General features: G+C 48.8%; 1 protein-coding gene across 1 annotated transcript in view; it reads right to left on the bottom strand.

Moving 5' to 3' along the window:
• snphb (syntaphilin b) overlaps positions 1-24812 on the bottom strand; it is a 75661-nt gene that overhangs the window by 28156 nt on the left and 22693 nt on the right. The window contains exon 2 of the mRNA XM_056299946.1: positions 2958-3136. Coding sequence (XP_056155921.1) covers positions 2958-3007 — 50 coding nt within the window. The 5' untranslated portion in view covers positions 3008-3136. The remainder of the gene's footprint in view (positions 1-2957; positions 3137-24812) is intronic.

Genomic DNA, 24812 nt, shown 5'->3' with positions numbered 1-24812 from the left:
TGTTGGCTAGCTCTTTGATCACTCTCCTGTGGGCCTGCCCCCTGACTCCTAGTTCCCTCAGGAGTTTTGCTGTGGAGCTGGCAACAAAGCCCCTACAACCCACCTCCACAGGGCGCACCTTCACCTTCCAGCCTCTGTCCTCTGCTTCGGCTGCTAGGTTGGCGTACCGCAGCTTCTTACGCTCGTACGCTTCATCGACTGCATCCTCCCAGGGGACTGTGAGCTCAATGATGTAAGCGAGCTGGTTAGCGTTGGACCAGAGGACGAGGTCTGGTCGCAAGGTGGTTGTTGCGATCTCTGTCGGGAAGATGAGCTTCTGGCCTAAGTCCACTCGCATTTCCCAATCCCTGGCTGAGTTTAGTGAGCCTAAGTTGGGAAATGAAGGGTTGGCCTTCCGTTTATCCCCCTCTCGAATGAAAGCTGGGAAACGCCGGGGCCCTTCCTGGTTGTTGAAGGGTTGGGCATTGATGGAAACCCTCTTGCAATCGAGTTCAGCTGCCAAGCACCTGAGCACCTGATTGTGTCGCCAGGTGTATCTGCCTTGGGTAAGGCTGGTCTTGCAGCCCACCAAGATATGCTTGAGGGTTGCTGGGGCTGTACACAGGGAGCAATATGGATTCTCTCCAAACCAGAGATTTAGATTTATGGGAGAGGGCAGGACATCATATGTGGCCTTGATGATGAAACTCAGCCTGTTTGATTCCATGCTCCAGAGCTCACTCCATGTGAGATTCCTCTTTTCAACACCCTCCCACCTCATCCAGCGACCCTGTTTGGCTTGTGCTACGGCTTTAGCACATCTGGCTGCTTCTTCCTGTCGGCGGACCTCCTCAACCACCATAGTTTGCCGTTCGGTAGTAGTCGCCTTTTGCCAGGTAGGTGTTTTTATTCCCAGGCCAAGGCCGCCTCTGCCTTGTTGAACATGGCCTACTACGTCTCGGTGGCGGAGGGCAGATTTCGCCTCCAGTACAGCTGCAGCCGGGGTCCATTTCTTCCCTGTTGCTAGGGTTGGAGCAACTCCTCTCACTATTGGGTCTCGGGATTCTGTGAGGGACATGTCCAGCCTCACTTTGGCACATTTGAATTCCTCAACCAGGCTGGAAATTGGCAGTGCGAGGGCTCCATTGCCGTAGAGTCCAACACTGCTGAGGCACCTTGGCAGTCCAAGCCACTTCCTCACCTGCGAGTTCACTAGCCTCTCCAAGCGATTGGCATGAGATAGTGAGACTTCGTACATAGTTATTGGCCACATGAGTCGGGGTAGCAGCCCAAACTGAAAGCACCAAAGCTTCAACTTCCCGGGCAGTGCAGTGTTGTTGATTTGCCTGAGGCCACTGATTGTATCCTGGCGAAGTTGCTCCAGTTGCTGGGTGTCTTTGAGGTCTGCATTGTACCACCGTCCGAGGCTCTTGATGGGCTTCTCCCGGACCGTGGGGATTGGTTGATCACTAATGCAGAACCGTTCATCTACTAGTTGGCCTTTGACAATGGAGATGCTGCGAGATTTGCTTGGTTTAAACTCCATTCGTGCCCACTTGATGTTCTCCTGGAGTTTCTGCAGCAGGCGCCTGGTGCATGGTTTTGTTGTTGCTATGGTGGTCAAGTCATCCATGTACGCCCGGATTGGTGGAAGACGCAGGCCATTCCTGGACCTTTCGCCTCCCACCACCCATCGCGATGCACGGATGACGAGCTCCATTGCCATGATGAATGCCAGGGGGGAAATAGTGCAGCCCGCCATAATGCCTATTTCCAGATGTTGCCAAGTGGTGGTGGTGTTCTGTGTTGTGACACAGAACTGGAGATCCTGAAAATAGGTCTTGACCAACTCCGTGATATTTTTGGGGACATGGAAAAAAATCAAACGCCGTCCACAGGATCTTGTGAGGAACTGATCCAAAAGCGTTGGCAAGGTCTAAGAAAACCACGTGCAGGTCTCTCCGTTCTTTCTTGGCAGCTTGTATCTGGTGCCAGATGATATTAGCATGCTCCAGACATCCTGAGAAGCCATGGATCCCGGCTTTCTGCACTGATGTATCAACAAAGTTGTTTCTTTGCAGGAATGTGGAGAGCCTTTGGGCAATCACACTAAAAAATATGGGCTGAGCACAGTCTGTTTGTGGCTGAGGGAGATGGACTTAGAATAAGTCTCAAAAGACTGCAATTAATATTCAAGTTTAGAAGTTAAATTGAAAATGGACTTAAATATTAAGGCGACATCCTCCGCCTTGTTTATTTGCCCGAGCTACATGGGCGTAAGTGTAGCCCGGGTGGGGAAGCTTCATTTAAGGGAAGGAGAACATCTGGTTTCAGCCGTGTTTCACATAACCCAACCATATGGAAGGCTTTGGTAGACAGTATGTGTGTTGCTCTGTTTCCTTCCAACTTTATCATGGTTTTTTGTGACAATGAATGGGAAAAAAAATACAAAAGATCACTATTGATCGATATCAATGGATTAAAAGTATATATTGGAAATGAGGGTCTGCGTCTACATGCGTGTTTACAAAATAAACCAGCGTGAGGCGCAAAGAGACAGGACAGGCTGCGGTGGCAGGAGTAGGATGTAGCTGAGATGTTTACCCACAAACAGCTCGTGGAGGCAGCAGCATTTATCAAAATGAAAGTGTTTCTGTTGCGAGATGTAAAGACCAACAGCTGCATGTGGTGCGGACCACGAGTAACACAAGTCCACAGTCTGAGGCACCATGGCTGACTCCCCGCAGGAGTGGCTGATGTGGGGCTCGATAACAGCACATACATGACGAACAATGAATCTCACCATTTACACCATGCTGCAGTACATGTGCCATGTGCCAGTATGATGGATGTAAACCTGGGATAAAATCCTAGCTAGCTAGTTTTTTAAACCCAGGAGGAAAATACAGATGCAGGATTTGCAGGTGAGTGGTCTACCTGAAAGAAAATGAAGCAAAAGTTTCTGATTGGCTGCTTACCTGCGTGAGCCCGACGCAGACCTTCTATTGCTTGGGGCAGGAGCAGACATGGGGCCCAGACAGTCTCTCGCTCGCTCTCCTCTCTTTCTCTCTTGTTCTCTCTCTCTCGACCGTTACACTCTTCTGTTCTCCCTCCGTCCGTCTCTCTCGGAGGCCTTAGCTCCTTTGTGACAGCCAGCCTGCAAGAGACACATATGATCCCTTGAGAGAGCGAGAAGAGACGTGGAGAACTGGACTCACAAAAGAGTGAAAGTGGGAGAGAGAGAGAGAGAGAGAGAGAGAGAGAGAGAGAGAGAGAGAGAGAGAGAGAGGGAGAGAGAGAGAGACCTTTGACCTTTAACCAAGCCTTTAATGTTCCAATTCTTCAGTCACATCAAGATAACATCAACACAAAAACTCATATACATAGTGGAAAAACACAACAATCGCCATACACAGTAAAAACAAAGGATACACCTTCCCCCTATTTCCCCTTTTTTCAAAGATTAAGAATAAGCACTTGGTCTTCCACTGTGCACAGCACATCCCCATGTCCCCACATAGAAATAAATCCTTCTAGGTTTGAACTAAGGTTGAAGAACATGAACTCTATTTTCAGCCGAGCAGCCACTAGACCCCTGAACATGAGCATGGCGTCTGTGGACCCTGTGCCTTTCATCTTGTTCCTTCTGCTAAGCCAAATGCTCATTTTCGCCTGTCCTATCAAAAAATTAACCAAGGTGATACGTCCGCACTGTGCTGCCATGTACCTCGGACCAAAGACAAACAAGCTGTCCACAAGAACCTCTCCTAAACCGCTGAGCCACCGCTGCAGTACAGAGAAAAGAGGGCCCAACCTGGGACATCTAAGCCATAAGTGCTGTAGAGTTTCCTCATCACTGCAGAAAGAGCATTGACTCCCTACCCTAGAATCAAAGTGTGCCACATGTCTGTTCGTAGCCACAGCCCCGTGTACCACCCTCCACTGTAGATCCGCAGTGCGTTTCTCAATGGGGGGTTTGTACAGGGACCTCCAGCTGCCCCTGGGGGATGAGCCTCGTGCCAAAAAACTCAACCACCTCGACTCCTGCAAGCCAGCTAGTGATGTTCTGTTGAGAACCTTTACAGTGACTGCGTACAAGGCCTTCTGTGACATGCTTGAGAGGTCATGTAGTTCTGGCGTTTTGAAGGACAGAATGGCCCCCTTCACTTCTTCCTGCTCCTCCACTGCTGCACGGAGTGACAAAGATGGAAAGACAGGCAGCATAGCTGGCTGATCCTCTCCACACTCCGCCCCTAGTACCTCCCTGAAGAAGCCAGGAAGTGCACTGACCACTTCTCCCAACAATCTCTCCATCAAACGAAGAGATTTAAAGCCAGTCTCTTGGCTCAAAATGCCCGCCGTCTTCCACTGTCCTCCTGATCTAAGACACGCTAATTTTTTAAGTCCAGCTCTTATGAGGGATCTCTGTACACTTGCGGAGCTGAGCATCCTGCATTGTATCAGTGGGTTATGGAACAGTGGTTCCTCCCCGACACTGCCATAGAGCTGGGAGTAGTCCCGGTTGGTGCGCAAGACCGTTTCCCAAGCGTGGAAAACAGATTGATAGAAGGGTGTTGTCGTGAAATCCATGCCAGCCAGGTCCAGAAAGAAAAGGTGCTTGTCATAGTTCAGGTTCATGACCCTCCGAAGCAACACAGACGCTGTTTCACTCCAAAGTCGCTGGTCATGGTATAAAAGGCGCTGCACAGTTTGAAGGCCAAAGGCCATGATGCGACTGCGGAGGTCAATCAGGCCCTGGCCTCCTTCCAGCACTGGTAGGAACAGTACAGCAGACTTGGTCCAGTGAAAGCCTCCCCAGAAGAAGTCCACCAGCATCTTCTGTACTTCCCGTATGAGCGTGTCCGGAGGTTCTAAAACTGTAAACCGGTGCCAGAACATCGAGGCAATCAAGTTGTTAACAATCAAGACTCTCCCCCTATAGGACAACTGAGGCTGGATCCAAGTCCACCTAGACAATCGGGCACTGACCTTCTCGGTTAAACCCTCCCAGTTTTTGCTCAGGAAGCGGTCACTGCCTAGAAAGACACCTAGGCATTTTATCCCTTCTGTATTCCACTGCAGCCCCGCTGGTAATGTCGGCTTTTCTCTATTGTTCCACTAACCCAGCAAGAGGCCCTCGGATTTTGACCAATTAACTTTTGCAGAGGAAGCTTGTTCGTATAAGGCCAATTTCTTTTTGAGAAATTGTACATCGTTTTGGGTTGTTATGAAAACCGTGACATCATCAGCGTATGCTGATAAGCTAACTGCAGTGGTGATCTTCCCTGAAAAGGTTAGCCCTGGGAGCCCCTGCCTGAGCTGAAATAAAAGTGGTTCAATGGCCAGGGAGTACAGCATCCCAGATAAGGGACAACCCTGTCTGATACCTCTCCTAACAGAGACAGGTCGGCTGAGTCCACCTCCTACCTTCAACAGAACACTGGCTCCGGAATACAACAACTTGATCCAGTTAACAAATGTATCCCCAAAACCAAAACCTTTAAGTGTTTTGAACAGATAGCAATGATCTATCCTGTCAAAAGCCTTCTCTTGATCTAAGGAAAGCAGGCCAACATCCAGCTCCTGGAGCTTAGATATGGCAATAATGTCACGTATCAAAAAAAGATTATCCTTAATTGTACGGCCAGGAACACAGTACGTCTGGCTGTAATGTACAACCGTGTCCATACACTGTTTGAGTCTATTTGAAAAGCATTTTGCAATGATCTTATAGTCAGTACACAACAATGAAACTGGCCTCCAGTTTTTCAGTAGGCCAAGATCTCCCTTTTTTGGTAGCAGTGTCAGGACAGCCCATCTACAACTCAAAGGTAGAGTTCCAGAGTTCAAACATTCTTTAAAAAACATCGTGTAAGTCTCGTCCAATTTGAGTCCAAAACGTCTTGTAGAACTCTGAAGGAAGTCCATCAACTCCAGAGGCTTTGCCACAGCTGAGCTGCTGAACCGCCGCAGACATCTCATCAAAGGAGACGGAGGACTCCAGCGAAGTCACCTGTGTTTCACCCAGCTGAGGCAGTCCCTCCAGTATCTCCCCCACACAGCCGGAGTCACAGGTCTCCGCACTGAACAGGCTGCTGTAGAAGTCTATGGCCAACTTCCTCATCTCTGATGGATCAGTTGTAATTGCCCCACTGGGAAGTTTGAGGTGCATCATCACATTGTTCTTTCTAATTTTCCTCTCGAGTTTAAAGAAAAAAGAAGTTGGAGCATCTATGTCTTTGATGGTGGCAAGTCGGGTCCTGATTAAAGCGCCCTTTGCTCTCTCATGTAGGAACCTACCTAAAGCCTTCCTCCTACTTTCCCAAGAGCTGCTGTCACCATCATGTCCAATAATTACTTCGCCTTCTAATATCCTAATTTCTCTCTCTAATTCATCAAGACAAAGTTTCTCCACACCGAGAGTGTGTTGTTTGTATTGCTGACAGAAAATCCTAATTTGTGTTTTTCCTCCCTCCCACCATCGAGCTACGCTCTCAAAATCCCTCCTCCTCAGCCTCCAATGACTCCAGAAGTCAGAGAAGAACTGACAGAAGGCTTTATCCTGCGTTAGCCGCACATCGAAGTGCCAGTGGGAACAGGGTCGAAATTGAACTTGTAAAGAAAAATCTGCCACTACTAAATGGTGATCTGAAAATCCCACAGGTGATATCGTGGACTTAATCAACCTGTTGCTGTATGTTTGATTGAGGTAAATCCTGTCCAACCTGGCTGCCCTCACACTACCCTCCGCAGCTTTTACCCATGTGTACTGCCTAACTGTTGGATTAAGCGTCCTCCAAACATCCGTAAGGTCGTTTTCTGCAACCACAGTGGACAGAAAAGAAGCTGACGGTGGATGGGGCTCTTCTGAGTTTCTGTCAACTGTAGGGTGTGTAGTGCAATTCCAGTCTCCTCCCACCACTATGATTGAGCCACTATTAAATTGTTTGAGTTTATCCCTCAGTTTGCTAAACAATCTCAAGCGATCAGTGCCTGTATTATAAGCATACACATTTATAAACACAAAGGGTATTTCTCGGATTGTTGCCTGAACTACCTGGATCCTGCCCTGCTCCACTTCACATGTCAAAACATTTGTCAAAAGGAGGCGCTGCGAGAAGAGAACAGCTACACCTGCACTTAAGTTGGTACCATGGCTCAAAAAAGCCTGGCCTGCCCAACTCATTCCCCACTCTATCTCGTTGTCTGCAGAGCTGTGTTTTTCCTGTAGGAAGAGCACATCTATGTTCTTAGCTCTAATCAGCTCAGCTACCACACCTCGCTTAGCTCTGTCTCGTCCTCCGTTAATATTTAGACTCCCTACTCGCAAACCGTCCATTTAGTCCATGGGCCAGACGATATTTCGGTACACTCAAGGTGGCAAAACTTACTTATAATTTTTGAAAGGATCCATGTCTGTAGATGATATTTTGGTATGATAACCATTCCTGAGTGGCAGCTGTATCACAGTTATCAGCTCATGAAGTTAACCACCCCCTAAAGTAAATTGCATTTTAGACGCTGGTGCATATCCTGGTTTAGCCTCATGGTCAGGACATTTTTCAATGTTCTATAATATTGTCTTTGGTATCATTTTAAAGGGGACCTTCTTAGCTTTCATTCAAGCCCTGTTGTGGATATTTCTCACAAATATAGAGGTCACTTGAGCTCTTCAACCCGTCAATAACACACATCTTTCTGCAATTTTCGCCTAAACTATATACTTTCTTTTAGCCCTGTGGCATCTAGGAATATCAGGGACACAAAACACAAAAACTGGAATACTCACAGGACTGTAAAGATTCAGGAAATGTATAATATACCCATACTATTTCATTGTGTGAGGTGATTGTGAGCCTTAAATGAGAACTAGACCAAAGCCAGTTAGGTCACAAACTGGTCTCTATACATTTGTTTAAATACACAATCAAAATACATGATAAAAAGGAATACCATAGGGAGGTAATGAACTATTTTAATATTTTAAACAACATTGACATTTACATATACTTAGTCAATGATACATGTAATCCCATATCATTAGTGGGTATATGTAATGGTAATGGGTAGGGTAATGGGTATATGTGAATATGGTTACATTATTGTTATCAAGCTCTGGGTAACCAAGTCCAGAATCAACATCCTGTGCATCAATAGACTACTACCACAGTAATACCATCAGAATCATCACACTGTCATTCATCAAACTGTTCGTTTCTCTCATCATCTGACTCCCCAAGTTCAAAGTCCAGTTCTGGACCATCCTGCTGTTTTTGGTTACTGCAGGTCTGTAACCTGCACATGTCTGTGCATGGAAGTCCATTTGACAGGCACATGCAGCTTGGCATTTTGCATGAATGCACACACTTGCATGTTAGCATTTCCAAGACCACATCTGGTGCAGGTGGGGAGCGCATCCAGTAAATGGCCAGCTTGCCTTCATCGTCTGTCCATCCATACTCAGTAGGGCTTGGCACCACAGGGTTAGCCTGCAGACAGCACTTCCATATTGCTGCCTGATAGTTGGCTCGTTGAACATGCATAAAGAGACAGTCTCTACATGGTGGCAGCTGGCTGGACTCAACCTCTCCCCTTTTGGTGCAGAAGAGCTGGTAACGCAGTTTGTTCACCTCAGCAGTGCTGCTATTAGCAACATACATCCGACAGGTGAACTGCTCAATTTTCTGGAACAGCTCATCACTCACATTCCATGTCTGTCCCAGTTGACTAAAAGTCTCTTGGCAGGAAGTGTGCTTTCTCACTATCTTCAGGGCATTCAGCTTCCCTCGACCAGCGAATGCACTGACAGTGTCGCAGCCTGTGAAGGCATGTAAGCCAATTAGGCTGTCACAGATGCTGTCTCCAAGTGAACTTGCCAGTTTGGTGATGTCGACAAACCGTGTGCGGTTCTGAGTCCCACACTTCTGGTAGATGGGACAGGTGATGTCCTTCTGGAAGCCAAGACAAAGCACCATGACATCAGTGTCCTCAGCTGTGATGATAACTGACTTTGAGCCCGCATTTGCTGCATGCAATGCATGCAGGAGCAGACGGGTGTCAGCTTCTTCATGTGTGGAGTGCAGTTCTGCTGCTTCCTCACACCCATCTTCTGTCAACTTGTAGCAGGTTTCCTCACAGGTCATGTACAACACCTTGCCATGCAGCATAGCTCTGTATCGTGGGAGTTTCCACTCTTCCACCAGAAACTTGATGAGACTGGTCTTGTTGGAGGAACTGCACAGAAATTTTCTCCACTGCTGGACATGGTGTCCCCCTGCAAGATTCTTGTACTGGAGAGTGATGTCTCCACCCCGGTTCAGTCGTTCAGCATCTTTGATCGAAGTCTGGTGATAGACATCAAAAACAACATCAATCCTCCCACTCTGTGCTCCCTCATGGAGGACCTGGGTCAAGGCTGACTCTGCCACCTGTGCAAAGGTTTTGTTGTTGCCATTCATTTTTTGGACCAGGCTCATCCCATCAATGATGGAAGTAGATGGGATTGGGATGTCTTCTGCAGGAGATACATTATTTTCAAGCTCTCTGGCAAGTGCAGCCTTGTTTGTTTTTTGTAAGGACCCATCAGCATTTGCCAGTGCCCATGGTAGTGGGCCCAATGGGTAGGCAAGGACATCCTTCAGATTCACCTTCCTGCTTTCAGCCACCAGGATCATGTGACTGAAAAGGTTTCTATCTGCCTTCAGAACCACACCCTGTGCTTTCTTTCCATGAGCTTGTTTTGTGCTGACATTGGAGAATGTTTTCAGACTTTGCTTGGTCATCTTGTCGTGGAATTTCACAGGTGGTGGGTCTGCATCTAACCTTGTTTGCTGGAATGCTTGGTAGGCCTCTTCTCCTTTCTCAAGAGCTCTCAAGAGATCTATGGTCACATCAGGTGGAGCCATGTTGCCAGTGGAGAGGCTAACCAAATCAATCTCATCGGGGGACATAGGATTGAGCCAGTTATTCTCCATAAGGTCCATGAGAGACTGGACATCTGCTTCATCTCTCTTGATCCTTGGACTCTGTAGATCTGGATGAGACCATTTGCACCTGCCTTGACCTGTCAGGTCTCTCAGCTGTCTGAGGTACATGCTTCTATACTCAGCTGTGAGATAATATTTGGTCACAGCTCCTGGCTTCAAGCTGAATCCCCTTGTCCCTCCAGCTGTTTGGGTGTCTTTGTTCACCGTTTCTTCTATAGCTTGGTCAACAGGGATTCGGCCAAAGGGATTGGTGGAGCCCAGTTGGACTGAGAAGCCTCCTTCCATGAATTCTGTGTACACATCTGGGTGTGTGATGGGCAGCTCAGACATCTGGGCGTAGTAGTAGGGGAGGTAGCGTGCATAATTCATCCTGTCATAAGCAAAGCACCATGGGATCATTGCTCGAATGCTAGCCAAGTGTAGCATCCAGTCTCCCTCTCTGGATGCTCGGATGAGCCCCAACAAGATTTCAACCATGTCCAAATAGGACATCCAGAAGTTCGAGAGGCTGCCGTTTCCACCTCTAAGGAACTCACGGTAGACTTCAAATAGATCCATGATGCGTGTACAAGAGCTGTTCTCGAGGACCTCCTTCAAAGCATGTTGTGAGACTTCTTTCCCAAGGCTGTCAATGGTCTTCAGTGTCTCATTCAGGTGAACCATGTCATTCCTGTGAGTTTCTTCCAACCAGGACAGGAAACCATTCAAGGTCAGTCGCATGAGAGCCTCATACAGGAGCTTGTGTAGTCGCACTGCCCTGTTGTACTTGCGGCCATCCATAACACCAGCAATTGAGCCTTCTGCAATTATGCCAGACTCAATGCAGAGGTCTTTGAGTCCAGCATCTTGGAAACGCTTTCCTATTATTGCCAGCAGTGTGCAGATGGTGTGGAATACCCCAAGCCTAACGATGATATCATGGAACTTGTCATGGTGTTTCCATGTGATCTCGACAGCCTTCGCATACAGGGCTTGGTCAAAGACACAGACAATCTTCCTCAGGCCTAAGCACTGCATGATGCTCAGTGACTGGTTAAGCACCTCGTTGACAGTAGACATTTGTGTCGCTGGAGCATTGATGGTAGGCAGATAGCCTATATTGTCGGGGATGACCGTCATCTCTCCTCGAGTCAGGATGTTGAAGCCTGTCCAGCTGCTGACTGACTGTTCTTCTTGTTGTGACATGCGTGCTAGGACCCAAAGAAGGGTTTTCTCTCTGGCAAGCTTAGTATTGGCTGCAGTATCGGCATCTGACTTTTTGCTTTGTGGTGGCCCTACCCGTTGTCCAGCATTGTAAGTTGGTAACATTGGTGGGGGTCCATCAATGCTTCTCTTCTTTGTTTTGGGAACAGTGGGCATGGGTTGGACAGGAAGTGGGTTGACTGGCTTTGCTTGCACAGCAATCCCATTGACTCTGTGAGATGTTCCCTCACCACTGACAGTTTCTTCAAGACGGTCGATATTGTCCCAGGCTAAAGTTGTGAATATGCCAGGATGGATGTTAGCTGGAAGGGCAATGCCACTCCCTGATGATGAGAGTTTCTGGAGACACAGGGAAGTGTTGATCTCTTCCATCTGTGAATAGGACACACTGTGACCAAGTCGGTTGAGGATGTTTATCAACTCTACATTTGCTGTCAACGATTTGACACTGAATGGCAGAACAATGTGCTTGGAAGGCTTGGTATTTCCACATGTCACTGCATATACTATGTCATGGCCAAATGACTGCAGAAGGCACTGCACTCTCTGGGATGCATGATCAGGATCATTTGAGCCTGTGAGTAGAGAGTACAGGAAGATAATGAGCGACTCTGGAATGGTAGGACATTCTGCTTCTGGTTTGACTTCAGGCGGCCAGGTTTGAGGAACATCTTGACTTTTAATGTCTGCTCTCAATTTGATGGCTGCTTTGGCTATAACATCTTGTGCACTGACACTTTTCAGGGTCTGCAGCTCCCTTTTGAGAGACTGATTTTCTTTGGCAAGTTCCCTCATGGACAAGTTATCGGGATAGAGGAGGAATTTTCCTTTCTCATCAGGGAATATCTGCAAGGCTCCAGCAAACTCACTCTCCAGGTTTCGCCTTATGTGCTTCTTGGTTGATTCCTTGACTTGGGCAATGCCTTGGGAGTTCATTGAAGCTACCAGTCTAGAAGAGAGATCAGTCATTGTCATCACTTGAGGATTGCCAAAAAGCTCCATCCTGATGAAGAGGAACAGCTCATTGTATGCCTTATTCACAGCAGCTTCATACTGGGCTGCAGCATCATCATCTTCATTGCTGGCAACCTCTCCTTTGGAAACCTCTTCTTTGGTGTAAAGTCTATAGCATGACCTGTGGTAGTGCCCTTCAGCTGCTACAAGGTCTCTACTCACAATGGCAAGGATTCTGCTGTCCCTTTTCTTTGTGGCTGCACTCCTGATCTTTGCATCAGCTCGCAGTTCTCGACACTGCACCAGTACTTCTCTCGTATTCTGTCTCTTGGAATATTTGCTGTTTTTCTGACAAAATATGCACTCTGCATCATAAGTCCTAGATGTACTTGGAGCATGTCGAGCTACTCTCTTAGATTGTTTCTCTTCAGCAGAGACACAACTTTTCTTTTCTTTTGCAAGGAGGCCATCAAGAATTTGCTTCATAGTGAAGATACTGCGACACTTTCTGTAATGTCCGTAGACGCCTTGTCTTACTGACATAAGAATAATTCAGGAACAAGCCGACTTCGTTGGTTCTTAACTGTGTAGCTTTTACTAGCGTTCATCCGCCATACAACCTTCATAACATGCGCTTCTCACTTCCTGTATACGTCACACGCACTGCACGTACACCCGTGAGTAGGTCAAGTTAAACACGTGACCTTTCATTCATTACATCTCCCCCTCTAAGATGATTTTCTAACCTGTATATCACCCCCCTTTTCACAAAAAAATAAAAAATCCCCCACAGTACACAAGTCCATACGCCTCACAAATCCAGCCGGATTGCAGGCTTGCTCACCCTGCCAGAGCGAGTAACATATGGTGTGGAAGTTGGCATTTCTGCTACTCGGGACTCATCCGTGTTTCCACTCTCCCCTGGAGTGACATGGTCAGGATCCCTGCTGACAAAGGTGAGTGTTTTAGGTGTGGCCAACAGGTGGCGCCTGTTCCTTCTGTAATGTTCACCTTGAGCTGTCTCCACTATGTAGGATCTGGGAGTGGAGCTCTGACTGTGAACAACTGCTGGCATTGTCCATGTTTTCTGTCCATCAAGTTTGGTGAGTACTGCGTCACCCGAGTTCAGTGGGCGCAGTGTCCGCACGCCGTTCCTGCGGTCGTAGTAGAAAGCCTGCCTCGATTTGGCTGCGGCGTCAGCGGTTTTGATCAGTTCCTCTTTAGGCCAGGCCGGTTTCAGGTTATGCTGCAATGTGGGTAAGGTGGTTCTGAGTCTCCTACCCATGAGCAATTCCGCTGGACTGGCTCCAGTGGAAGAAGAGGGTGTAGCTCTGTATGTCAACAGGGCGAGGAGAGGGTCTTCCTGCCTTAATATGCTTTTGGCTATCTGAACAGCCCTCTCTGCCTGTCCATTACTCTGGGGGTAGTGTGGGCTTGAAGTCACCTGGATGAAATCATAATCCTCACTGAACCTCCTCATCTCTTCTGAAACTAGCTGTGGCCCATTATCGCTAACTACAATTTCAGGGATACCAAAACGTGCAAATGTAGCCTTCAGCCTAGCTACAACCTGACTGCTAGTAGTTGTTGGTAGATTTAGGATCTCCAAAAACCTGGAATAATAGTCAGACACTATCAAGTAGTTTTGCTTTTTGTACTCACACAGGTCTATGCCAACTTTCTGCCATGGTCTGGATGGGAGCTCACTTGACATTAAAGGCTCTTTTCTCTGTGTGTTCTTGTGTTCTCTGCAGAATTGACATTGCTGTATCTTTGTTGTAATGTGCTCTGTCATTTTGGGCCACCACACTGACTGGCTAGCTCTCTCTCTGCACTTAACTATCCCCTGGTGCCCGTCGTGTATTCTGTCTAAGATCACCTCCCTCATCTCTGTGGGAATGACGATACGACTGCCTCTGATGACTAAACCATCTACCGCAGATAACTCCCCTCTCACCTGATAAAAGTCTCTGACTGTCTCCGGCACTTTATCGACATACTCAGGCCAGCCGTGTCTGATGAAGCCCAACACTGTCTGGAGCTGCAGATCCCCATCCGTGCTCTGTTTTATCTCCTGCATCCTTTGAGGTGTGGCAGGCACCTGGCACACGATGGCATCAATGTGCGCTGCAACATCATCATGAGAAGCACCATCTCCGTAGCACTGCTCTGGGCCTCTGGAGAGTGCATCAGCCACAGCTGAAGTTTTGCCTGGTGCGTATTCAGCCACTGCATTGAAACGCATCAGCCTCATTAACAGTCTCTGGCACCTAATGGGCACATTATCCAAGTCTTTGCTGTTCATGAGAGGCACTAGTGGTTTATGATCGGTGACAAGTCTGAAATTGTCAAGCCCAAACAAGTACTTCTCGAACCTTTCACATGCCCAGACGCTGGCTAAGCACTCTTTCTCGATCTGTGCGTACCTTGTCTCTGCGTCACTCAGCCGTCGGGAGCAGTAGGCCACGGGCTTCCAGTGTTCCCCGTGCTGCTGGAGCAGAACGCCCCCCAGCCTGTAGCTGCTGGCATCTGCTGACACCACCGTAGCCTTAGTGACGTCATAAAAGGTGAGTACCGGGGCGGTGGCGAGTGCTGCTTTAAGGTCTTGGAATGCTGTGTTCTGTGCAGGTCCCCACAGCCACTCTGTCGTTGCTTTAAGCAGTCCATAAAGCGGCTGACCTACAGTGGACAGCTCTGGGACGTATTTTGCCAAATAGTTCACCATCCCGAGGAACCTCTTGAGTTCCGTCACGTTCTGGGGCTGAGGAAAGTTCTCTATTCCGGCCACTTTGTCCGGGTCAGGTCTGATGCCTGCCTCGTTGATGATATGACCAAGGAAGCGGACTTGTTTCTGTTTGAACTTGCATTTCGCTTGGTTCAGTTTGAGACCTGCTGTTTCAATGACCCCCAGCGCCTCTGCTAGGCGCCGGTCATGGATTTCCTCAGTCTCTCCATGTATAAGGATGTCATCCATGTACACCTCTGTGCCCTCTAGCCCGGTCAGAGTTTCCGCCATCTTTCTCTGGAAAATCTCTGGAGCACTCGTTATACCAAATGGAAGGCGGCAGAAAGCATACCTCCCAAATGGGGTGATGAAAGTGGTGAGCCCCCTGCTGTCTTCATGCAAGGGGATCTGGTAAAACCCACTTGCTGCATCTAACGTTGTGAAGAACTTTGACCCTGCGAGCCTTGGCATTATTTCCTCCATAGTGGGCAGCATGTATTTCTCACGTTTCACCGCTCGATTCAGCCTCCTGAGGTCAGCGCAGCAGCGAACCTCTTTCTTGTTCGGTTTCAGCACCGGCACCATAGCGGCGCACCATTCTGTGGGCTGAGTCACTTTTTCAATAATGCCCTCATTTTCCATACGCTGCAGTTCTTTCTTAACCAGGGGTACAAGTGGCAGCGGTATCCGTCTGGCTGTATGCACCGCGTATGGCTGGGCACCCTCCACCAGAGCTATTTTCACTGGGTCTGTTTTCAGCAGTCCACTTGAACCGAAAACTCCACTGACGTCATTCATCCGCTTCACTAGACCCATCTCCACTGCCTCTGGACGACTCAGCAGACAGCTGCCTCTCCCCTTGATCACATACACTGGAAAGGAGTATTGTTTCTCCTTGTAGTTGGTTGTGGCTTGAAACTGTCCTATGCAGCTGATGTTTCCACCTGGGCTTATGAAGCATGTGTCAGGAGGTCCCAGTTTTATGTTTGGCTTCAGCTTTTTAAATGTCCCTTGGTTGATAACAGTAGCGTCAGCCCCCGTGTCAATTTTAAAGGTTATTGGTACATCACTTATTGTTAAACTAACAGTCCAATCTTCCTGACTGCTCTCTTTGCCAACTTCTCCCAGAAAGTACAGCTGTTTAACCTCTTCAGTGACTTCTCTCACCGCTTTAGAGTGACATACACGCTCCCAATGTCCCTTTTTATGACACTTGTTGCACTTACTGTTCGTTGCAGGACACTTCCGCTCATCGGTGTGCTGCGTCTTGCCGCATCTCCCGCATTCATCTACTTTGTTGGTTGCAGGACTGCTGCCACCATGACGCTGTCCGCCCTTTTTGTTTTGGCGTCCATCCCGCCGTCGGACAACATTGACGTTAGCCAGCTGGGCCTCTGGTTGGTTAGCTTGGAGGCTGAGCTGCTTTGTTATTGCCTCCGCCTGGCGCACTTGTTCAATGACTTTCACCAGAGTAAGGTCCGCTGTGAGCTGGAACTGACGGGAGAGCACCTTATCTTTTATGCCCACTACCAGACGATCTCTGATATGTTCATCCCTCTTGTCCCCAAACTCACAGTGTTCAGACAGCTCATACAATGTCCGGATGTACATCTCCGCTGTCTCTCCTGGCTGCTGGCTACGTTGATAGAAGCACGCCCTCTCATGTATGATGTTACGGCGGGGAATAAAGTAGCCGTCGAACCTTTCCAGTACGATATCATAGTCCACTTTATCACCCTCCGCCGCGAAGTCAAACGAGCTGAATATCTTTTCAGCCTCGCTGCCCATTGCATTGCTGCCCATTGCATAAATCAGCGAACTCACTTGAATCTCCCCGTCGTCTTTATCCAGCTTTGTCGCGAGCCTGAAGCGCGAAAACCGTTGTTTCCACTCCGGCCATTCAACGGGGCAGTCAAACTTGAATTCACTCGGCGGATTAAACTTCGGCATGACCGCTCGTGTTCCGATACACAGACTATTCTGACACCATGTAATGTCCGTAGACGCCTTGTCTTACTGACATAAGAATAATTCAGGAACAAGCCGACTTCGTTGGTTCTTAACTGTGTAGCTTTTACTAGCGTTCATCCGACATACAACCTTCATAACATGCGCTTCTCACTTCCTGTATACGTCACACGCACTGCACGTACACCCGTGAGTAGGTCAAGTTAAACACGTGACCTTTCATTCATTACACTTTCTGTGGTAGTAGATTGCTGGAATCTGTCCCTCAGGAATGTCTTTTGCCAGTTTCAAAACTGGTGTGTGGTGGACACGTATTGGGGACAGAATTCAACCCAGGAACTAAGGGTTAAATCATGGTTGCCCTGGCAGGTTAACGCAGGGTTAAGTTATGGTTGTCCAGTCAGTTTTCTGGTTATTCTTGCCACCTCCGCTCAGTCGAGCTGTGGGTTTTGTTTGTCTCGCTGATTTACCGTGGATTAAAGAAAGTTGCCTACACTGCTAAAGTGTGAACCTACGGTCTTCTCCGTTACTTCGGCTCTACACTGGTGACCCCGACGTCGGTTTTCGGATAAGTTTTCTGAAACCACACACATTATGGCTACGAACGCCGTTGCAATGAAACTGCCGGAGTTTTGGGAGTCTTCCGCGGCTACATGGTTCGCGCAGGCTGAGGCACAGTTCGCGCTCAGAGACATAACAGCAGACGAGACCAGGTACTACTACGTAGTGGCAGCGCTGAGGGGCGCTACGGCTTCCAGGATAAGCGGTTTCATAACCAACCCACCGGCCGATGGTAAATACGCCGCACTTAAACATCTCCTCCTTGAAACTTTTGAACTGTCAGCAACGGAGAGAGCACGTCGCCTCTTCGCAATTCAGGGCTTGGGAGATGGCAAACCATCGGAGCTAATGAGCAGGATGTTAAACCTACTGGGTCAAGAAAAGCCATGTTTCCTGTTTATGGAGCTGTTTCTGCGCAACATGCCGCCCCACGTCCAGACTGCGCTCGCTAACTCCACCATCACTGATCCCCGAGAGCGCAAGTATAGTACTTTTGACAGGGAACTCCTCGGTCTCTGGCTCGCCGTCCGGCATTTCCGTTTCCTGCTAGAGGGCCGCGAGTTTACTGCGTACGTGGACCACAAGCCCCTCACGTTTGCCATGTCCAAGACGGCCGAGCCATGGTCCGCTCGCCAGCAGCGACAACTCTCCTACATTTCGGAATTCACTACCGACATCCAGCACGTCGCTGGTAAGTCTAACCAGGTAGCTGACTGCCTGTCTAGGGCAGTGATTGGAGCGGTCCACCTAGGCCTTGACTATGCACAGATGGCTGCTGACCAGGCCACGGACCCGAGCATCCTCCGTCTCCGGGCCTCCGACACGGGGCTCCGCCTGCAGGACGTTCCTTTCAGCGACACAGGTGCCACCCTCCTGTGTGACGTCTCCACAGGACAGCCCAGGCCCATCGTCCCGCACAGCTGGAGACGCCCCGTATTTGAAGCTGTGCACGGCCTTTCTCATCCAGGCGGTAAGCCATCCGTGCGCCTGACCTCTGCTAAGTTTGTGTGGGAGGGACTTAAGAGAGACGTGAAAGTGTGGGCCGACTCGTGTGTTGCCTGTCAGCGGGCAAAGATACACCGCCACATTAAGGCGCCCCTGGAACGCTTCGCAGTGCCGGAGAGACGATTTGACCATGTCCACGTCGACCTGGTTGGTCCCCTACCCCCCTCCCATGGGTTCACCTACCTCTTCACTGTGGTGGACAGGACTACGCGCTGGCCTGAAGCTTTTCCCCTGGCATCCACGACGTCTGCTGATGTGGCCCGGGCTTTTATTGGGTCGTGGGTCTCACGTTTCGGTACGCCTTCCGACCTTTCATCTGACCGCGGGCCACAGTTTACCTCAGAGCTATGGAATGCTGTGGGTGAGGCTCTGGGCGTCAAGCTTCATCGCACTACCGCCTACCACCCTCAGGCGAACGGCCTATGTGAGCGCTTCCACCGGTCCATGAAGGCTGCGCTTCGGGCTACTCTCAAGGACTGCAACTGGGTTGACAAGCTCCCATGAGTCATGCTGGGCCTGCGGACCGCCCCGAAGGAAGACCTACAAGCCTCCTCTGCGGAGCTGGTGTACGGCACGCCGCTGCGAGTACCAGGCGATTTCATGCCCAATGCAACGCGTCCCTGGTCAGCTGTGGACCAACGAGCCTCCTTGCTGGACGGGGTCAGAGCTTTCACACCCGTCCCTACCGCCCAACACGGCGCTCCGGTGTCCCAGGTGCCCCCAGGTCTGCAGTCAGCGGACTACGTGTTCATCCGTCACGACGCACACCGCCCCCCTCTGCAACCCCCTTATGACGGCCCCTTCCGCGTCCTGGAACGGGGAACTAAGCACCTGGTGGTGGATTTTGGGGGCACGGCCGAGCATGTTTCAGTGGACCGAGTTAAACCCGCACACCTGGACTTGACGCAGCCGTTGGAGTTAGCCCAACCTCCTCGTCGCGGTCGTCCCCCGGCTCCGCCTCCTCCCCCCATGGAGGCCCGAGCTGCCTCTTCTGCCCCTCAGGCCGACCTCCACAGGCTCGCGTCAATGCCTCCCACAGACACTCCGGCCCCTGTTATCCGGAGCTGCCGCGGACGGCCTGTCGTCCACCCGCGCCTGCCTGACTTCGATTACTAGGGCGAATTCTGGGGGGGCTCATGTGGTGGACACGTATTGGGGACAGAATTCAACCCAGGAACTAAGGGTTAAGTCATGGTTGCCCTGGCAGGTTAACGCAGGGTTAAGTTATGGTTGTCCAGCCAGTTTTCTGGTTATTCTTGCCACCTCCGCTCAGTCGAGCTGTGGGTTTTGTTTGTCTCGCTGATTTACCGTGGATTAAAGAAAGTTGCCTACACGGCTAAAGTGTGAACCTACGGTCTTCTCCGTTACTTCGGCTCTACAGGTGCATGATTTCGTATCTGAGCTGCCCTGAGCAGAGTTCTCCATGAGTCGACACTTTGTAGTGAAACCAGCTTATCTGTATCATCAGAACAGTGGATAATGCACTCCACCCGTGGGCGCTTTGGTATTGGGTAAAAACTTGCTTGTTCACCAGTGGCCATATTCAGTCAGTTTTCCCCTGCCACATACAAACAAATACATGTAACTTAGGTGTATGAACACTACTAAAACAAAGTTTACTTTGCTTCACCAGCGTCATATTACCATTATTTATATTACATAGCCACAAATAGATACATTACCTAGTTGCTATGCAACAGCTGTATTTTGTCCACATGAGGCCGCTAAAATCAACACAAGATGAAAGTTCCTCGTAGCCACTTTAACTAATCATATTAACATATACATTAAAAGAACATGCTAACATTATGGGAAATTAGCTTACAATCTTCTCCAGAGTGAGACAAGAAGATAGATACCAGTTTCCTCTATATGTGTTTAGTAGAAAGCTATCTGGCTGCACGTTAGCCTAGCTTAGCACAATGAATGGAAGTACACAGTACTGGTTATCCTTGGTTGTTGGCCAACTAAGAACTGTCCCAGAGTTTAAGCTAGGCTAATCAGTACCAGGGGTGTTGAAATGCTATATTTGTAAAAATCTGGGCAAATACACAATCGTGAGAGGCACAGAAACAGGTTTCCTGAAAGAAAAATGAAATAGCTGCTCATTTGGAAAGGTTATCATGTATTATTTTACTTCTGTTAGTGTACCAAATAAAATGGCACCAGTGAAGTTGTGTCACCTTGGATGATATCGATATCTGGTCTGACCCATGGACTAACTGGCTTTGGTCTAGTTAGTTTCTTAGTAATAATGCCCTTCTAATTTAAGGTTCACAATCACCTCACACAATGAAATAGTATGGGTATATTATACATTTCCTGAATCTTTACAGTCCTGTGAGTATTCCAGTTTTTGTGTTTTGTGTCCCTGATATTCCTAGATGCCACAGGGCTAAAAGAAAGTATATAGGTTAGGCGAACATTGCAGAAAGATGTGTGTTATTGACGGGTTGAAGAGCTCAAGTGACCTCTATATTTGTGAGAAATATCCACAACAGGGCTTGAATGAAAGCTAAGAAGGTCCCCTTTAAAATGATACCAAAGACAATATTATAGAACATTGAAAAATGTCCTGACCATGAGGCTAAACCAGGATATGCACCAGCGTCTAAAATGCAATTTACTTTAGGGGGTGGTTAACTTCATGAGCTGATAACTGTGATACAGCTGCCACTCAGGAATGGTTATCATACCAAAATATCATCTACAGACATGGATCCTTTCAAAAATTATAAGTAAGTTTTGCCACCTTGAGTGTACCGAAATAGGAAATTTTGGGCTCTGGCCCATGGACTAATTAAAAGAAGAGAGAAAAGGAAGGATAAGACACAGAAACCTTTCCAAGAGAGAGAAAAAAAACACTTTTTGTGTATCACATATATTTCAGTTTTGTACATGTAAAGAAACCTTTCCTCGCTTTTCTTTCCTGAGTTTCGTCAGAATCTTCTTCAGACGAAACCTCTTCTGCTTACTGAGCTCTTCATATCCAGCTGTTTTTCTAATTTTCATAACAGAACTAACAAACCTGTCCACATCCGAGAAGAAATCTGTTACATCCACAGACTGTCTGCCATAGGTTTCGTCAAGGAAATCATTAATCTCTTTCAATGAGTATGACTGCTCATCACCTTGCGACACAATATCAGCAAATTGAGATAGGCTATCATCCTCTAACATGTCCTCATCTTCATTTCCAGCGTTTTCACAGTGTGACTCACCTGCAGAGACCTGACTCTCAGCCTCGGCTGGGTGACTGTCTCCCGCTGGTTCTGTCTGTCCTTCGTCTCTGCATACATCCGCATCCTGTGCTTCAGTACCACTCAAATTACCATCATTTACAGTATTGCTGTCCTGCTCAGTTGTTACATTTCCTTCCGTACCAGGTTGCGGATCACCGGTTACGGTGTCTCCTGCCGCCTGCTGCGCCGTTTGCGGGCTACCGCCCTCAGAGGCGCCGTCAGGCTGTGGCTCGCCTGTACTGCTGCCCGCTGTGGGCTCCCTGTGCGGGCAGGATGAGCGTTTGTGGCCGACATCGCCGCACTCAAAACACTTCATGCTGCCAGAACTCGCGTACAAAGTGTAGAAGCCGTGTTCGTATTTGACCTTAAATGACACTTGTAGATGTTCTGAGGGATCATTTAAATACATGAAGGCCTGTCTCCGCAGGGAGTTAACATGCTGCAGTCTGGCGTCGCCACAACCCAGACGGACTGTTCTGAACCCGCCAGCAAACTTCCCGAAACGACCCAGTTCTTTCTCAATGAGCTCGTTCGGGATAAACGGAGGTACGCCTGACACGGTAACACGTGTCGACGGCACAAACAATAGCGAGACGGCTACAAACAAATTGTCTAGCACCAGGCCCCTCTCCACCAACAGGTGGACTAAACGCTCCTCTCGGAGAAAAGCCACCACGGCTGTATTCATCCGAGAGCCGTAGGTGATGTTCTCATAGCCGACCTGTTCTCCTGCAGCCAGGAGAATCTGTTCCACAGTGTACCGCGGGTCCACCACGACTCTAACCCCGTGTCTGATAGACAGGGGAGGCGAGCCCTCGCCGGGGAGGGACGCCATATTGCACACCACCAACCTCCCACCAGCCACTCCAGTCACTTTCCAACAACCAACGACGAAGTAAAATTAATCTGCCCTCACATCACCATGTAGAGAAGAAAATAAAATAAAATAAAAGTGAAAGCAGTAGAGAACAAGTGAATTAAGCCAAAAAACACGCTCAAACTCATTCAACGCCCTCACTCACGCTGACACACCCAACCTTCCCGCATGCAGTGCAGAGAGAGAGAAAGAGAGAGAGAGAGAGAGAGAGAGAGGGAGAGAGAGGGAGAGAAAGAGAGAGAGAGAGAGAGAGACTGCAGGGTGTTAGGCAACCGACAGCCACATGTTACGAGAGAGAGAGAGAGAGAGAGAGAGAGAGAGAGAGAGAGAGAGAGAGAGAGAGAGAGAAAGAGAGGGAGAGAAAGAGAGAGAGAGAGAGATGTGGAGAACTGGTGAAACTGGGAGAGAGAGAGAGAGAGAGAGAGAGAGAGAGAGAGAGAGAGAGAGAGAGCCTGTGTCAGCATGGTAATGGGACTGTGTGTACTTCGTTATGTGTTGTGTGTGTGTGTGTGTGTGTGTGTGTGTGTGTGTCTGCAGAGAGGAGGAGGACAGAGCAGCTTGTATTCTCCAGCTGTAAACACTTCCTGCAGAGCTCCACAAATCACATCCCCAGGTCAGCCGGGCCTCCTCTGGGCGGTACATCCTGCTGCTGACGTGCACGCCAGAAAGGCCTCGCGCCTTTGTGCAGATAACCAGTCACACTGTGCTGCGGCGGTAAGGCCGACTGCCGCAATATAATGTGGGTCTGCCACGTTTGCCGTGTTCAAAGTGTACATTTTCCATAGTTTCACGCCAGCATCTTTTAACAGGCTGTTATGAAGAAAATAAGGATACCCAGACAAGCATCCGGATGTGGGCCACTTCAGGCAGTGACACGGCACTGACGGCCTTCTTCTGGCCATGACAACATGGATGTGAGCCTGAAGTGGCCCACATGTATAATAGCAAACATGGCCCAAATGTGCCAAATCAAATGTGGGCCTTTTCTGGCAAACCTGCGGTGCTCTGGGCAGCATGTGATCTGGATGTGACCCTGAAGTGGCCCGTGTGGTAAATGGTGAATATGGCCCAAATATCACCAAACAAATATGGGCCACCTTTGGCAAATATGTGGCACATGCGGCATTGTCATGGCTTGGTTCTGGCCCAGATGTGGCAAACAGGAGCGGACCACCCAAGTGCCATCATTCCATGTGATATCTGGGCCGGATGAAGTGTCAGGTGTGGGACGGGTCCGGGCCACAGCAGTTTTGCTATCTGGGTAGAGGCTGATAGAGACATACGGAAATCAGAGTAGCGAAGGAGGAAAAAGAGGGATTAATGTCAACAAAACAACACACACACACCCATTCATTCATGGGCTTTCGAGTGCCAAGTGTGTTTGTGTGCATACACTCGTGTGTGTTGTTGTGTTGTGAGTCTGCAACCCACCGGGACACAATTAAATGCTGTGTTTTCTAGAAAACCAAGTCAATATGCTACCTGAGGTCTGTAAAGAAACTCGTCGTCCTCTCTGCAGCTCTGACGGGCTCCACGGCCACTTCCTCCCAGAGTTACTACTGAGCTAATTCAACCCAGGGGCAAGGAGAATAACGTCCAAAAAATCGAATGAAAACACACTTTGAAAATAAAAAAAATGCAATCATGAATCCTCACCCTCTCTCAGGCTACTTGCAGGATAACGTTCTCTCCACCGTATAATCTCCGTTTAGTGTCCCGCAGCGCCCCTCTTATGAATACCTCACTGGAGGAGGACGAGAGAGATGACACTCTGTGTGTGTGTGTCTGTGTGTGCGTGAGAGAGAGAGACAGAGACAGACAGAGAGAGAGAGAGAGAGAGAGAGAGAGAGAGAGAGAGAGAGAGAGAGAGAGAGAGAGAGAGAGAGAGAGAGAGAGAGAGAGAGAGAGGGCATGAGGGATGTGACAGGGCTGTCTTGCAGATTTCAGTACACTATACATCTTTAGTGTAGAGCTGGCGGACCGAACTAATACGCCGTGCTGCGTTCTGTCTGCTGTTGCGTCATGCCTGAGCCCGGATGTGTATCATACAGAGGACGTACAGCTGAGTCTGCTGTTATATAAGCACAAACATACCCCCCCCACACACACACTGCTTAGGTTTGAATGATAATTGTACAATCTACTCGCTTGCTGCAGTATTCTTCGTCTCCTGTCTCTTGGCCATGGTCAGAATCAGTGCTCCTCACCCTTCTCAATACTGATTTATATTACACACACACACACACACACACACACACACACACACACACACACACACACACACACACACACACACACACATATATATATAT

The sequence above is a fragment of the Lampris incognitus genome, chromosome 2 (genome assembly GCF_029633865.1).
Source record: "Lampris incognitus isolate fLamInc1 chromosome 2, fLamInc1.hap2, whole genome shotgun sequence".
Classification (NCBI taxonomy): Eukaryota; Metazoa; Chordata; class Actinopteri; order Lampriformes; family Lampridae; genus Lampris; species Lampris incognitus.
This window is presented reverse-complemented; position numbering and strand designations above follow the sequence as displayed.